Source organism: Laccaria bicolor, genomic scaffold (assembly GCF_000143565.1).
Source record: "Laccaria bicolor S238N-H82 LACBIscaffold_2 genomic scaffold, whole genome shotgun sequence".
Classification (NCBI taxonomy): Eukaryota; Fungi; Basidiomycota; class Agaricomycetes; order Agaricales; family Hydnangiaceae; genus Laccaria; species Laccaria bicolor.
The window spans coordinates 317147-330847 of NW_001889873.1; the positions used below are offsets into that span (position 1 = coordinate 317147).

Genomic DNA, 13701 nt, shown 5'->3' on the forward strand with positions numbered 1-13701 from the left:
GGGGCAGGGGACGCCGTTGTTGAGTATTACGACTGCTGGTGTTGGGGAGAGGTGATTGGGGTTTGAAATGATGAAGCGAGGTTGGGGAGTTGGTGGATTCTCTCTCGCTTTCGAGGGATTGGAAGCAAATCAAAACAACATACCTCGCTGGCTGGCGCGAATTTGGTGGATTCTCTCTCTCGCTTCCCGCGGTCTTCCCAAACCAAAAAGAAGATAAACAAACATACCTTGCTGGCTGGCGCCTCTCTTTTCTTCCAATGTTTTTTTTCATCAGATTTGGTGGATTCTCTCTCTCGCTCTCAAGGTACCCCTGCAAGACCAAGATCGGAAACAAAATCAAACCAAAAAGAAGAACCTCGCTGGCTGGCGCCCCTCTTTTCTTCAATGTTTTTTTTTTTTTCATCAACAACACACGGACAGGATATTACATGGTTTCCAAAACTGTCGCTCATTTGGTTCCCCCTCGCTCTTTTGATTTGGACACTGTCTTTTCCCTCTCTCAAGTCTATCGTTTACCCCCCCTCCCGGTCGTTGTGTTCCGTGAACATACGCCAAAAATGGACCCATGTTTTATCCTCCCTCCCTATTCCCCCGCTTTTTTCCGCTTTGGACTGTGACATGCCTATGTGTACATATACCAAGCCACAAGTTACCCCCTTTTCTCTTCCCTTCATTTCTTTGCTTTTTTTGTCTTTGCTTTCTTTTAACCCGCACCCCAGCCCAGCCGTTTATCTTCAAGTTCAACAACTCCATTGCTCGTTGTATAAAATCTGCTTTGCATATACCTCCCATCCATCCTACCCATTCAACCCGTCCATTCATGTAGCTGAAAAGGTCACCCCTCTCCTTGCCGTCCCCGCCCTTCAAAGTTCAAAATCTTTTGCCCTTGTCTTTTCTTTATTTAACAGATAACCACCCAACAATCATCTTTGCGCAACAACTCATACACATTGAACTCTTTCATTTCCTTTTTTCTTTTGTGTTCATAGTCGCTGCTGCGTTTTTGTTTGTATATAGACAAGTTGAAAAAATTGTACAATACGGTTTCAATGAATTCAAAATGAATTCAAGCTGAATGTTTCAGACGACCAGATTTGAGTGATAAAGATTTGACATTGGGCGCGACAGTGCTATTGACGTTTACCGCCACAATGCTATTGTCTACGCAACATAGTCGCCGGGCTTGCTAGCGCTAATCTGTTCGGTGAATAAAACGCCACCGATATCATCCTTGCAATTCGAGGGTTGACAATGACAATTTGTTGTTGTGCTTTGCTTGATTTCAAGGTCTTTGGCCCTCCTTGCACACCTTTCTTCCGTCCGCCATCCACGATGCTAACAGTTTCACAATTCATGCCGAGTCTGCCACCGTTATCTTCGGCGTTCTCGACCTATTCATATCCATGACTCCTTCCGAATCCGAGCTTGGTGCGAAGATTGATGATCATTCAATTGATGTTGTCACCGTCCTCTCGGCCCGTAGGAGACACACGACCAGTGATCCAATCCATCCGTTTCTTCCCAGGTTTCACAATCTCTCAAAAAAACATCATTGGCTATTGCTTCAAGAACAGCGGCTAAACATCAACAATGCTTCCTGCGAATGACATCTTCCCCCCTTCCCGCTTTGCGGCGTAGAGGCGCCCCAAGCCTCAAGGCAATTATTGACATCTCCCAGTCATGAGGCTTGGTTAGAAGTGGGCTATTAACCCCGAATGCAAATGGGTCAAACATGGCTTGCCCCAAGTTACAATCAACGACGGAATTAACTGGTCGCCCTTGCTTCCTCCCACAACCCTTGTCGACACCTTTCAAAGCGCTACGCCCACTCTTACATGGATGCACGACCGACTGCGGTGGTCCTCCTGTCTCCCATTGCTACTGCTTCTTCTCTTCGTTGAGGGATCTAGAGCTATGAGACCCACAAATGTGTCGATACCCATCACTTCACCTCAGATCGTCTACACGCCCTTCTTGTGCAATGGATCTACGACCGTCGACAATCCCTCTTGTGCTGGCGCTTGGTGAGTTCCCCCTCTTTCTGAGAATGACTAACGTGTTCACCTGCGGCCGCTCTCTCGATGTGGAAAAGGCAAACGTCAAATACCACTGGGGATTCTGTTTTTACTAGTGGACCCGACCCCGCCTCCCAAAGCATCGTTCCACAGCTATTTTTTCAATTCCGAGGTCAGATTTCGACTCTTGAAGTTCACTTTTCTACATTTTTCACTTTTCTACATCTTTCTGTTGATCCCATACTGAGTTCTAAATTTTCTTGATGTTTTAGCAACCGCCCTCTACATCTTAACCTCTCCACTATCCAATGCCACCGTCAATATCACCGTTTCAGCCAACGGAGTCGCTATTTCGAACTTATTCAATTCGACAATCGGATCTGCCAGCGTCGTCTCTCTCCCTCAAGATTCGACCACTACGTTTTCAGCCACCTTCATTCCCGCGCTATCCCCCACTCTTTTCGGTGTGCAAGCCCTCTTCATCACCGTTCCAGCCAATGCGTACGGTCTTCCCTCTTTTCATGCTAACTTAGCCCTTATGATCATACCCAGAGCCTCAACTTCTTTCCTTCCAACCTTCTCTGCTCCGCCGGCGAATGCCCTTCCCACATTCACATCTCCTCTTCCACCTAACTCCTCGCCTTCACCCCAATCAAATGGAACATCAAAGAACGCGATGATCGCTCAGGCAATAGGCATTACGGTGGGCATCAGTTTAGGACTCACAGCGTTGGCTGCCCTGGCGTTTTATTGTTGGAAACGGTGGCGACCGCAAAAAATAGATGAACGGACAGGATAGCAAATGTATAAAATTGTACCCTTACCCTTGTGCTTGCGTTATTTATCTATCTGATTATACCGTTGTTCTTGATGGTTAGTTTGGGATGTTGCACGCAGGGAGGTATAAACGGCATCACTAGATATATATATATTTGGAGACTATAGACTCCATTGTTCGAAGCGACAAGCGTTTCGTAGCATGGACAAGACCAATTAACCTCTCCAGATCTACTTCTTTTTTTCCGAGGCCCGAGGTGCCAGGCATGTTTTCAAATTTGGATCTATGTACAGGAGAATCACTCTGATTCACAAAATACCAGAATGAACATACACCCAAAATTAGAGACGGCAGATTTTCACACAGGCCCTGGCAGTAATCTTAACAACACGCTATGAATAGGTGTCCAAAGATCCAAAGGCTGTTGTTTTTACGAGTTCAAGAGTTAGAATCCCCAAGATATGTGAGTTGTCAGGTTCTATTGAGCTCACAAATGTCGGCCTTCAACATCAGACCTATCATGACGAGATGTGCAACTTCTTAGGTCGATACAAGATGCCTTTTATAATTTACTGAACGCGTCCAACTTCGACTCGTTGATGTTGATGATAAGTAGTCCGTCCCAGGCATAGAATAAAGATATACTGATGTCTACATTGGATATGGCACAATTCACAACAGAAACCACGATTCGAAAGAGGAGAGAACATTATAACGCTAATTTTCGGAGTACTTGTATAGATATTAAACAGGCTGCAATTGCGCGGTGTTTGCAAGTAAAACAAATTGGGAATGCTGACAGAGTCTGACACGTTACTAGGTTATCACAGATATTGTTCATAGAGTGTATTATTGAATTCGACCTCCACTCCGTGTTTCTTCAGGATATCCGTTTGCCGTTGGGTTATCTGGGATAACCCGTTAGCGTCCGAGGAAACGACGATGTTGGTCAAGGCCTGCTGAATCTGTGCCCGTATCTGAACGAAAGATAAAAGGGCATCGAAGTGGTCCTCCTGGTCATGAAATCCCGGAAGAAAGAAACACAATGTCTTCAAGGAAGGGAATATGATATCCGGAGATGTTGGAAGGGATAAGAACTGTAAAATAAATTTAGATGATTGATTGGTTAGATGGAGGGTGTGAAGATCTTCAAACGAGTGAAAGCAGACTCTGAGCCGCAAAATCTTTTCAGATATGGATTCTGCCCGCATGTTATCATCAATAAGCCATAAAACCAAGGACGTCGCCACTTTGAATACCGGCTGAATGGCGGAGAGCAAGGGACAGCAGAAAGCAATGTCATCTTCAACATCATCCCAAGCGAGATCGAGGATGCAGATCGGCCTATCAGGAGCGTGACAGCCCGATCGTAAGGATGCTACTTCGCAAACGTTCCACGCGTCGACGTCGAGGCTGCTAAAGCGGCGGGAATTTCCAACGAAAATGCGGCCATCTTCCAGTAAAATAATTTGGGGAGATTCATCAGCCTTCAGCGGCCACGTACTCAACTTCCTTTTGATATTATCCAATAGTTGAGTGAAGTAATGTCCAGGCTCAACGGTATTGCAATTCAACCGCATGCCGATTAACGAGGGTGCTGTGATGTAGTCAAGCAGGAAGACACAATCACATAATTTCCCCGATAGAGTTAGCATGGTCAGATTGGGAAGATGCACTTGGGTGGGAGGGAATGTCTGGTGTGGGGCAATGGAGTCAATAATGCTCAGCCAACGAAGGTTAGGCATTTCCAGGAGGTTCATAAGCCACATTGATGCGGAAGGAGCTACAACGGGCGCGATGTTCCTTGCGGACAATTCGGTTAACCTAGCAAGGATTGGCATCGACAACGCAAATCTAATTGAGCAGTTCGAAAGGTGGAGACGACGGAGGTATGGGGCATCGCCCTGAAACAAGGGCCCCTGCACGACTGAAGTGCTCGGAGTTAAGCTAACTGACATAAACTCGAGCAGGGGTGCGGGTTGTTCAAAGAATTGTTTGGAAACAAGGTCATAATTCCTCTCTCGATTTGAGAGCCTGACGTTGAAAGTACGGATCCTCGACGAGCTTTCCGAGAGGATTTCCAGCATCCGGATGTGTCCCAAGTAAACTTGCAAATCGACCCTGCCCACGTCGATCGGTCCTGGCTTAGATCTCTGTAAAAGTTGTCGGAGACGGGGTAATGGGTCTGTGAAATGAATGACGCGACCCCAAAGTGCTGGGTAGCCAAAAATCACGGATCTCCACCTCCGGCATACCTGTGAGGATGCTATCAATGTCCTTTGATTTTCTATGTGCTCCGAGTCCGTGGACATCCAAAAAATCAGGGCGAAAATTTCGTTGGGAATCTCAAAGATGGGAGCCACTGTGAGCCTGATGGCATGTGGGCCATCTTGGTCAGACAAAAATTGCGTGCGTGGCAGCGGAAGACCTTCTTCCATAGTCGACGCTTTCTATTGAACCTTGCTCCTGATTTTGAAGTGTGAGAGCTGGAAAAAGGCTGTCGACGGTCGTTTGCTTTCGAGGCAAGATTGTTAGTTTGTTGTATGAGCCATTAACCAACTCACTTACTAGTGGCGACGATATGAATGTCGGACGAGCTGCTTGGAGCGGACTGCAACACGGAGCGATCGTTTGAACTTTGGTGGCGGGTTCAAGAGACTGGAAAGTGGCTGTGCAGCTCAATGTGAATGGTGAATTCAACTTTTATGTACTAGTGTCCTCCAAAATTGTACTAATATGTGGCATACTATACGTTTTTCGCTCAAAAAAAGGGTTTCAATTTGTAGACGCTCTTGAAATAGCAGACGGAAATAGGTCCTACGCAGGCCCAGCTGACAAAACTGTCATCGACATTTCCTCAATCGACTGAAGTTAGAAGAAAAATATTACGAGCAGTCGGGGTGGGAAAGTCCACTGCTCAAGCGCCACATCGAGAGCATACCAAAAATTACATACGCGAAGTTAGCCAGCAGTGTTTTCTTTTTTGAAGGTCAAAAGCTGAACAGTAGGTCCAACAAAGACAACTCATCCAGAATCGCGAAGTATAGCCAGCTTTTCCGGTTGCCAACTGATTCGTCGAGAAAAGCATCAACTATAGAACTTGAAGGGGGTCATGTAGCAAACTGAAAGCGGTCGCCAAAAGGAACAACACCCCGCATCTTGCATGAAAAGTGCTGGCTGCAGCAGTAGCAACGCCGGCTGTTCCAGTAACATTCTTGCAGGTAGCGCCGCCCATTTCTACTCCATCATACGGGCCTGATTGAAAATTATGAGATAAGGACTTGATATTTGGCGTCATATTCCATACCATCATGATTAGAGAGATTGCCAGCCGAAACGCTTGATACGTCACCCGCTGAGCAACGAGGATCGGGGTTGTCGTTTCCTGATCGATGACAAGGGAGATTAGAACGGCGTAAGAACCTGGTTTGTTACTGTGCTGACCTGGGCAATCAAGCCAAGTAAGATCATCCTGGATGTGCTTCTCTCCTTGGGGTTGAACAAAACCAAGAGTCCTGACTAAATAGCTGTCTAGCCACGTAACTTTATGTCAAAAATGAAACCTACGCGGAATAACTGGGACAAAGTCCTCTCTAAAAAATGTTAAGGGAACAGTAAAGGGACATTGCTCTTTCGCCTACCTGTTGTTGACGTGGCTGAGTTGGACGTTTGCATCTACATAATCCGCGAAGGCTTGATTTCCAACCTTTAAGTTTATTCATCACCTATCCGCCTTGCAGCGGGAATGGTTATACGCACCCGAGGCAGACCGTATCCAATCGTTTTAAATTGGATGCCAGGCAAAAACAGCGGCAAGGACACACTGTCCAAGAGTGCGAGTGCCGCGCCTTTAAATACCAACAAATCAACATGAACCGAGGGGGACTGAAATTTAACATACCCAATGAATGCCCAATAAGTGTTACCTGCGTAAGATTCGACTTTTGCAGAGCAGCGCGCGTAGCGGAAAGAATTTGGCTCATTGTCCTATATAAAAAACTTAAAATGAGATGAAGATCTGACAGAAAAAACATTCTTACTTCCAATGTTGGTCACCAAACTGATTGTGGATCTTGATGGCTGAATTCAATCCTGGAAAGAATGTCTCATTTAAAGGTTTGAGGAAAAAATTTGCGTCCGTCAGCAGGGGTGCACTGCGCCGACATCGAAGTCAGCCATATGTTTGGGATAGGAACAGAAGAATGATCACATTTTACTGGGGTCTGTGCCTTGGTGGCCAACAATAACAGTCTACAATCATAAGCAAGTTGTTCGAGGCTGGAAGATGTGCATACCTTGAGACTGAGGTCGATGCCAACATACCAAAACTGTATTTTCGACCCATCCCCACCAGCCGCAATGGGTTGGAACGCGGTGTTTGCATCGCAATTGACTTAAATATTGTTCAACGACGTCTTTACTGAAGAGTACAAAGACTGGTGCTCACCTCCACAACTCTTATTTAGAACTGTCGCGGGTTTGCAGTATGCTGTGGCAGCGTAATACGAGAAAGGTTTGAAGGCGGCGACTTGGGAGGCCGACAGCGCGGTGATCGAGTCTCCACGGGGAATCGCTGTCGCGATAGTAAGTCCTACGAGGCCGAAGAGAAAAGGGTGGGTGTAGAAAGTCATCTTGGTGTCGGGAGGGGCAACAAGAAAATATGCGCGAGGTGGACATGCGGCTAAGGGTATAAAAGTAACAGCACGTTCGCTGCGTCAGTATCCTGCATTTCAGTTACACAGGTTTCTCAATGTAAAGACCCGTATAAACCGAAATTACCGAGCAGCCCATGTTTATTTACTTGGAACAAATACTATATGACAGCCCTGAAAACTGGTAAAACCCGAATGTCAATTGCTTGAATGACAGACATACCGTGAGCGTCATCCCATTATACGGTCGACACTATCCCGTTACATGAGAGTGCCCTCTATTGCACCGGCACGATTCTGCTACGTACCCGTGGCAAATCGATACGGAGATCCCACCAGGCAGAGAAATAAAGATGAGCAGGAAGCAGGAAGAGCGGGACACACAAAAAGGATGAGTGATCGCGACACCTTCATCAGATAACGAATGATAAGAGCTTCATTGAAGCATTAGGTACGAGTTGAGGCTGGGTCGAGGCACAAATTGACAACTGGAATGAGGTCAAATTTGACGCCGCGAAGAAAGTTTTGACATTGAGCGCTGCAATGAGCGTCCAGCTTGGTCGTGGTCTGTTCAAAGCATCATGTGCTGTCTATAACGTCTGTTGCGTATGGGTACAATCCACAATATAAACTGGTGATCGGAACGAAGTTAAGAATGCCATCATCTGATACACCAGAAAGGTCGTCGGGGTGGCGGAGGGGGCCCTCCCTGCCACATCGATGAAAGGGCAAGACGAGCTCGGGATCTGCTGCACCAACCAGATCAGAGCAGAAAGGATACTGCCGCGAGGAGTACCATTGGTGCAAGAACTCTCAAGAATATGTGGGGGTTTCGTCGTCCAATTCGAAACCGTCTGAAAAGCCACCTTCTAAGACTTTGGACCCTTCCGTATGCCACTTGCGTTCCAACGTTCTCTGGCAATTCGAAATGGAGCATTCACAGGTTGGACATGCAAACAACTCTATAGATGGTAAGGACTCGAGGATCGTCACGTTGTTCCTGGTCAAAGGTGCCCTGGCAAATGGGGTATCTTGGCACATTTGAAAGGACTGACAGTCTCCCGCTGCTGGGTAAAGCTTCTGGATCCCACTAGAGGCGCCGCTGGCATGGATTTAAGCTAGCAAGCCACACGTTGACGTAAAGCTACCCACCCCGAGCGGTAACAGGTTCATGAGCGGCCATTCATCTCGGGAGGTAGAAATTCCAATGGCTGATCTACAATATAGTGTTGTTCCATCGGGGGCTATGGGGGGATGAGTTTAGGATTCATAGCGCTCGACAGACGACGAAGGAAAAGCACCTCGGCTGGCCGACATCGAATCCCGTTGCTGTGCATTATGCTGTCCCCGTTCGTGTTGGAGTGTGGCATTGGATTCGAGTAGGGTGAACGATAACCGAGCCGTGGCGTCGCGTTAGGGTCCCGGGGGTGATGCGAAGTAGCAAGTAATGGAGTGCTGCGGGGTAGAGGAAGGTCGGCCGGTACGGTGTTTATTGGGGGCAAGCCGTCATGGCCTTCTGCGGATGGAAAATATCGTTCAAGCAAGCCTCGATCGGCCAGGAGCATTGCATCTATGAGAAGCCTGGCACAACTGAGCTTCGCTGGCCGATGGTTGATCGAAGTCAACGACGTACTCGTTCTCAGCTTGTAGCCTCTTCATTTTTGCATTTGCAGCTTCCAAATCGCGTTGATGTTTATCGCGTATCTTCAGTCAGGCGTAACCATTGAGAAGGTAAGGGTTTCGAATGAAACTCACCATCTTCGCTTGGTCATACTTGTCTTTCATATGGTGATACCTAAGCAGCTCAAGTATCAGCTCCCAAAACTTGGCGCTGAAGAAAGGGATCGCTTCACTTTTCTTTATATCGCGTGCTTCGATGAGATTGAGCCTATCGAGCAGAAATAGTAAGTAACAGCTCTCAGCCTTCCTCAGTGGCTAACGATAGAGTTCGTACATTGTTTCTGTCCCCCTTTTCTTTTTCAGCGATACGTGGTCCTCTGGAGTTGTGCGCGGCCGCCGTACTTGAGCTTGGATCCATGTCGACGGTGGAGCTGTAATTCGTGAGGAGGCAGTCCGACTTTGACAGTGCCACAACTGGAGCACATGACCAACACATGACCAACGCGCTTGCATCTATTTGCACCGTCACGTAAATTGAACCAACTTGAACAGAAGACTCCAAAAACCGATTCATAGCGTGTTCATTGCAACTACTCGCCACCAAAGCTTCGTACACAATCATTAAAGTAACCATAAAACCCCATCCCACGGCTGACCAGAACTTTCCACCAATGCTCCGTATCAAAAGAAAAACTATAAACACACTGCAGCCCACGACCGACCAGAACTTCCCACCACTTCTCACCAAAACAACCACTCAAGTAATAATAAAACTCCATCCCACGGCTGACCAGAAATTTCCACCAATGCTTCGTACCAAAACAAAGACTACTTATACCAAACCCCAAGCCCACGAGTAACCAGAACTTGCTGAAAGTGCCTCCGCGAGCTCCGGACGATTGAGAAGCAGAAAAAGTGCTGGACCTTGGAATTATCCCTTTGTAAACTCGAGATTGGTATCCCGCAGCGTATGAACCTATAAAACGGTCGTAATATACAGATCAGCACGCAAGCTCGTCCTCGAATGAATTAAAATAAGGCACCTCGACGAACGCCCTCACGTCCAAAGCCCAAGCAGTGCAGCAGGCCCACAATTATGGCTTTAGGAATGCCGTAGACAACATAGTATACTACCGCAAAGGGAGATTTGGGGTTGTAAGCCAGGAGAACAAGTCCGCTTGCCAACAGGAATGGGTGTTTGAGGACTAATTGAAGGACATTCAATCTGATTCTGTTTGGGCGAAAAGCCGGATAACACACCTATCTCGCGATGGAACATTTCTGCGCCTTGTCTTAAACCCTCAACCGTAGGGACAGTGATGCAATTGGTGACTAATTGAAGGACATTCAATCTGATTCTGTTTGGGCGAAAAGCCGGATAACACACCTATCTCGCGATGGAACATTTCTGCGCCTCGTCTTAAACCCTCAGCGGTAGGGACAGTGATGCAAATCTGCTGCCAATGAGTCGGCATGGTAACGTAGGAGAATAATAGTTCTCTCAAACCCTCAACGGTAGGGACGGTGGTGCAAATTTGCTGAGTTGTAGGCCCCGGCATGGTGGTAAGAGGGCAGGAGAAGAATGCTGCACAGGCCCGGGATGCCACACAAGCACAGTTATATATAAGTATTCAGGCGCCCACTTCGGCATGAGGCAAATTTTTGTGGGCGTGGACATGTGTAAAATTCTAAGAAGACTCCTTGAAGACTCCACAAAACGGTTCATAGCGTATTCATTAGGGTGTTTCACAGTAGGCCAACTTAGGTCCCAACTTGATCCCCAACTTGGTGAGCAACTTTTGCCAAGTTGGAAGGACAAAGTTTGACCAACTTCATGAAGTTGGGATGCAAATCGTGGTCCTGACGCCGATTTGCAGCCAACTTTGATCCCAACTTGGTGCCCAACTTCACCTTCCAACTTCCCACGTATCCAAAATAGGCAGAAATCTGCATCCGGAATTCCTTCCGAGCCCAAATCAACCCAACTTTATGTTTTCTGCAGTTCAAGGTGTTTCACGGTAGAGTTGGCCAACTTCCTCCTCAACTTTGTTGAAGTTGGCCATCAAGTTGAGATGAAAGTTGGGACCTAAGTTGGCCTACTGTGAAACAGCCTATTGCAACTACTTTCCACCAATGCTTCGTATTAAAACAATCACTGCAGTAATCAAGAATAGCCCGCTCACGGCTGGCCAGAAGGATTCGCACTGCTCCTCTTCGGGCCCCTCACTTTCCCTCCGGCCATCAAGAGCTCCGTACGATTGATAAGCAGAAAAACTGCTGGCCCTTGGAAGGTACCCTCCGTAAACTCGAGACATGGATTTGGATAGACCACTCACGAGACCTGACGTGTTGAATGATTGGAATCCGGGGAGTACGAGCGAGTTTGAGGATGTGTTTTTGGTGTCGCCGTCGACGACACACTATCCACCACCACCACCGAGTCATTCCCAGAACTCACCACCCGCCTCAACCGCATCATCGTCGACCCTCTCCCACAACCACCACCACCTCCTCCCAACCCAACTCCGCCTAGCCCAAATCGTCGAAATGCTGCACACAGCCTCGCTCCTGCACGACGACGTCATCGACGCCTCGCCCCTCCGCCCCAAGTAAATTCAGTAGCAAGCTCTCCGTCTTGGGCGGGAACTTTGTATTGGGCAGAGCGTCAACTGCGTTAGCTAGGCTCGGTGACCCGGAAGTCACCCAGCTTATCGCGAGCGTCATTTCGAATTTGGTGGAAGGGGAGATTTTGCAAATGCGGGATGTCGTTTCAATGTCGTTTTGGGTGAAGGAGGAACGACGACTCAAGATATCGGAATAAAAGGCAAAACCAAAAACACATGGACGATATACCTACAAAAGACGTACCTCAAAACGGCAAGCCTCATGGCAAAGGGCGCATGGTCGGCTGTCGTGTTGGGTGGGTGTGAAGAGGGCGACGTGTGGAAGGATATTGCATATGCTTATGGACGGAATTTGGGTATTGCATTTCAGGTGGGGCTCTTTCTTCCTTCCCCTTCCCACTTCCTCTTCCTAATCGTCGTCTTTCCAGCTAATAGACGACATACTCGACTACGAATCCACATTAACACCGGGTTCCGCAGACCTAACACTCGGCAAACCAGGCGGTGCGGACCTCCAACTTGCCCTAGCCACCGGACCTGCTCTCTATGCTTGGGAAGAGTTCCCGGAGATGGGCGAGCTTATAGGGAGGAAGTTTGAGGGTCTTGGGGATGTTGAGATGGTGTGTTTTGTTTTCTTCGTCTTTCCTATTCTCCTCCTCTCTTCGATTCTCTTTTACCATGAATTTCTTTCCTACCTTCTCTCACCTCCGCCCACCCTTTACCTCGACCTCATCCCGAGCTAACGCAGTGTTTCGTTTGCCCCCTCTTCCCCATTCATTTTCCTCTTTCCTCCGTCTCCATTTGCCTTCCCTCCCCGATCCCCTCTCACCCTCTCACCCTTTCTTCCCAACCTTCTCTCACTTCCACCCCTACACCTACTTTACCTCGAGCTAACACACACCCTGCAGGCCCGCTCCCTAGTCCTCCGCTCCTCAGGCGTTCACCGCACTAAATTCCTCGCCAAATCGTTCGCTGAAAAAGCGAAGGAGGTCCTTGAAGAGCTTCCGGAGAGTGTGGCGAAGAGTGGGTTGGTGGCGTTGACGGAGAGGGTTGTTGGGCGTGATTCGGTTTTTTTGTTGCGTGGTATTACTCATGTTTGTAGATGTCGCACAACAATTCCAATGATACATTCGCGGATGAGTTGAGTTGTTTGACGTTTTTTTTCAAACGCGAGTTATGATTACTTGAAGTCTGCTTATCTTCTTTGAACGCACAGGCACCGAGTTCGGTGAGTTCCTCGTTGATGTCATTTCGTTGACATTTGTAGATATGTATCAAACATGCACTCATAACGAAATGCGGATAACTTGAGTTTTTTTTTTTTTTTTTTTTATTATCTCGAGATTTACGTGCAACAAGTAGTCTAGTACTAAGACGCACGGGAAGCGTATGGCTTCCCTTTTAGATGTAATTATGTCGTGCGGGCTTTCCATTACGTGAATTTGGGTGTCCGATGTGTAGCTGTATTGTATAAGAGATGTGTAGGGTTGTGTGCAGGGGCCAGAGAACTGGAGGTCAGAGTCGAGTGCGTCGTGGCGACGCTAGGGGCATGGCGGGCGCTCTTGCGCTCGCGGGGGATTGGGTCTGGGTGTGGGCATCGTATGGGTGTTATGGTTCAGCGTCGGACTCATCGTCTTCTGAGTCCTCGTCTGGGGGTTCTGGTTCGTCCTGGAAGGATGGGGTTTCTTTTGGCATGTGCTTTTCTCCCGTGAATGTGAACGCGCCGGAGTCTCTTATGAAGATGGATAGGGCCGTGATGCCTTTGGGGGTTCCCAGTAGTTCTGGGAGTGCCAGTTCACGGTCGTGATCACGTAGCTTGGCCCGTTGGTCCTCGTACCGTTCGCAGTCTCTTATAATGTGCTCGCGCGTCTGTGGGTCCACTCCGCATTCGCAGTTTGTGGTTTTCTCTGGGAAGAATTGTCTGCGGAATTCTCCTGTATACGCGTGCCCGGTTCGACACTGTACCAAGCGGCCGAAGACTTCACGCTGGTCTTTGAGTTCGACGAAATGTT

The 13701-nt window shown here is 47.9% G+C and overlaps 8 protein-coding genes across 8 annotated transcripts in view; 2 read left to right on the forward strand and 6 right to left on the reverse strand.

Annotated features, from left to right (window-relative positions):
* Window positions 1–384: 384 nt before the first annotated feature.
* On the forward strand, window positions 385–912 carry LACBIDRAFT_305035 (uncharacterized protein; the record flags this gene model as incomplete). The annotated part of the gene is made up of 1 exon (XM_001874408.1): window positions 385–912. The coding sequence occupies one exon, from the start codon at window positions 385–387 to the stop codon at window positions 910–912; it is 528 nt and encodes a 175-aa protein (XP_001874443.1).
* A 1002-nt stretch (window positions 913–1914) lies between these two features.
* On the forward strand, window positions 1915–2814 carry LACBIDRAFT_305036 (uncharacterized protein; the record flags this gene model as incomplete). Its single annotated transcript, XM_001874409.1, has 4 exons — window positions 1915–2024; window positions 2093–2187; window positions 2288–2516; window positions 2568–2814. 4 exons carry the CDS (start codon window positions 1915–1917, stop codon window positions 2812–2814), a joined length of 681 nt encoding a protein of 226 aa, XP_001874444.1.
* Window positions 2815–3617: 803 nt separating this feature from the next.
* LACBIDRAFT_305037 (uncharacterized protein) lies at window positions 3618–5231 on the reverse strand (the record flags this gene model as incomplete). The annotated part of the gene is made up of 1 exon (XM_001874986.1): window positions 3618–5231. The coding sequence occupies one exon, from the start codon at window positions 5229–5231 to the stop codon at window positions 3618–3620; it is 1614 nt and encodes a 537-aa protein (XP_001875021.1).
* A 653-nt stretch (window positions 5232–5884) lies between these two features.
* Window positions 5885–7424, reverse strand: LACBIDRAFT_305038 (uncharacterized protein; the record flags this gene model as incomplete). The annotated part of the gene is made up of 11 exons (XM_001874987.1): window positions 5885–6048; window positions 6101–6178; window positions 6238–6312; window positions 6361–6386; window positions 6435–6499; window positions 6553–6641; window positions 6695–6780; window positions 6834–6947; window positions 7004–7044; window positions 7089–7186; window positions 7241–7424. The coding sequence occupies 11 exons, from the start codon at window positions 7422–7424 to the stop codon at window positions 5885–5887; spliced, it is 1020 nt and encodes a 339-aa protein (XP_001875022.1).
* A 784-nt stretch (window positions 7425–8208) lies between these two features.
* Window positions 8209–8382, reverse strand: LACBIDRAFT_305039 (uncharacterized protein; the record flags this gene model as incomplete). The annotated part of the gene is made up of 1 exon (XM_001874988.1): window positions 8209–8382. One exon carries the CDS (start codon window positions 8380–8382, stop codon window positions 8209–8211), a length of 174 nt encoding a protein of 57 aa, XP_001875023.1.
* A 599-nt stretch (window positions 8383–8981) lies between these two features.
* LACBIDRAFT_321541 (uncharacterized protein) lies at window positions 8982–10624 on the reverse strand (the record flags this gene model as incomplete). Its single annotated transcript, XM_001874989.1, has 7 exons — window positions 8982–9149; window positions 9201–9333; window positions 9386–9716; window positions 9883–10041; window positions 10127–10270; window positions 10326–10397; window positions 10453–10624. 7 exons carry the CDS (start codon window positions 10622–10624, stop codon window positions 8982–8984), a joined length of 1179 nt encoding a protein of 392 aa, XP_001875024.1.
* A 461-nt stretch (window positions 10625–11085) lies between these two features.
* LACBIDRAFT_305041 (uncharacterized protein) lies at window positions 11086–11380 on the reverse strand (the record flags this gene model as incomplete). Its single annotated transcript, XM_001874990.1, has 1 exon — window positions 11086–11380. The coding sequence occupies one exon, from the start codon at window positions 11378–11380 to the stop codon at window positions 11186–11188; it is 195 nt and encodes a 64-aa protein (XP_001875025.1). The 3' UTR covers window positions 11086–11185.
* Window positions 11381–13297: 1917 nt separating this feature from the next.
* Window positions 13298–13701, reverse strand: part of LACBIDRAFT_321543 (uncharacterized protein) — a gene marked incomplete at both ends in the record, with an annotated part of 6020 nt that continues 5616 nt past the window's right edge. The window contains one exon of the mRNA XM_001874991.1: window positions 13298–13610. Within this exon, the coding sequence (XP_001875026.1) occupies window positions 13298–13610 (313 nt within the window). The remainder of the gene's footprint in view (window positions 13611–13701) is intronic.